Source organism: Oncorhynchus nerka, linkage group LG28 (assembly GCF_034236695.1).
Source record: "Oncorhynchus nerka isolate Pitt River linkage group LG28, Oner_Uvic_2.0, whole genome shotgun sequence".
Taxonomy (NCBI): domain Eukaryota; kingdom Metazoa; phylum Chordata; class Actinopteri; order Salmoniformes; family Salmonidae; genus Oncorhynchus; species Oncorhynchus nerka.
In genome coordinates this window covers 6,029,199-6,030,467 of record NC_088423.1, presented here as the reverse complement: position 1 = coordinate 6,030,467, position 1,269 = coordinate 6,029,199, and the positions used below count along the sequence as shown (strand labels likewise).

General features: G+C 44.0%; 1 protein-coding gene across 1 annotated transcript; it reads left to right on the top strand.

Annotated features, from left to right (window-relative positions):
- Positions 1–224: 224 nt before the first annotated feature.
- Positions 225–1,011, top strand: LOC135565618 (keratin, ultra high-sulfur matrix protein-like). The gene is made up of 2 exons (XM_065013216.1): positions 225–499; positions 603–1,011. Exons 1-2 carry the CDS (start codon positions 225–227, stop codon positions 1,009–1,011), a joined length of 684 nt encoding a protein of 227 aa, XP_064869288.1.
- The last annotated feature ends 258 nt before the right edge of the window (positions 1,012–1,269 follow it).

The window sequence follows — 1,269 nt, the reverse complement described above, 5'->3', positions numbered from 1 at the left end:
CTTGTCCTTCTTCTCCACAAAGAAGAACCCTGAGCCGGCGGGAGAGGAAGTGGGACGGATAAATCCTGCAGCTCCAATGTAGGTCTCCATAGTCTTGGTCTCCAGTTCCGACAGCGAATACAGACATTCTCGGGGCAGAGTGGTTGTGGTTTCGTTTGGTAGTGGTTTCTTTGCAGCAATTCAACCATGAAGGCCTGATTCATGCGGTCTCCTCTGAACAGTTGATGTTGAGATTTGTCTGTTACTTGAACTCTGTCCATAACGGAGTGTGTAACATCCATAACGGAGGTTGTAACATCCATAACGGAGTGTGTAACATCCATAACGGAGGTTGTAACAATCATAACGGAGGTTGTAACATCCGTAACGGAGTGTGTAACATCCGTAACGGAGTGTGTAACATCCGTAACGGAGGGTGTAACATCCGTAACGGAGGGTGTAACATCCGTAACGGAGGGTGTAACATCCGTAACGGAGGGTGTAACATCCGTAACGGAGTGTAACATCCGTAACGGAGTGTGTAACATCCGTAACGGAGTGTGTAACATCCGTAACGGAGTGTGTAACATCCGTAACGGAGTGTGTAACATCCGTAACGGAAGGTGTAACATCCGTAACGGAGTGTGTAACATCCGTAACGGAGTGTGTAACATCCATAACGGAGTGTGTAACATCCATAACGGAGTGTGTAACATCCATAACGGAGGGTGTAACATCCATAACGGAGTGTGTAACATCCATAACGGAGTGTGTAACATCCATAAAGGAGGTTGTAACATCCATAACGGAGTGTGTAACATCCATAAAGGAGGTTGTAACATCCATAACGGAGGTTGTAACATCCATAACGGAGGTTGTAACATCCATAACGGAGGTTGTAACATCCATAACGGAGTGTGTAACATCCCTAACGGAGTGTGTAACATCCATAAAGGAGGTTGTAACATCCACAACGGAGGTTGTAACATCCATAACGGAGGTTGTAACATCCATAACGGAGGTTGTAATTAAACTGATCAGATGGGAACTTTATATGAATGACAAATCTGTTCTGTTTTGTTATAGTCTTTGTGGTACAGTTTGTGCCAGAAGAAATTGTACAAATCATAATCTCGAGCAGGGATGGGCAACTGTGTTCCCAATTTGTTTTACGAACTCAGTCGGGTATCAACTTACTGTTGAGTTAGAATAGTAAAATACACAAGGTTCAATTTCTACATTTGGTTATGCATCAGCAGTTATTTTCATATGTCAGTCACTGACACACTC

Bases quoted from the DNA above. Each gene is read 5' to 3' on its own strand.
- LOC135565618 (XM_065013216.1), top strand. From the start codon at position 225: ATGTTGAGATTTGTCTGTTACTTGAACTCTGTCCATAACGGAGTGTGT. The intron at 500-602 runs GTAACATCCGTA...CCGTAACGGAAG, and splicing joins TGTAACATCCGTAACGGAGT to GTGTAACATCCGTAACGGAG.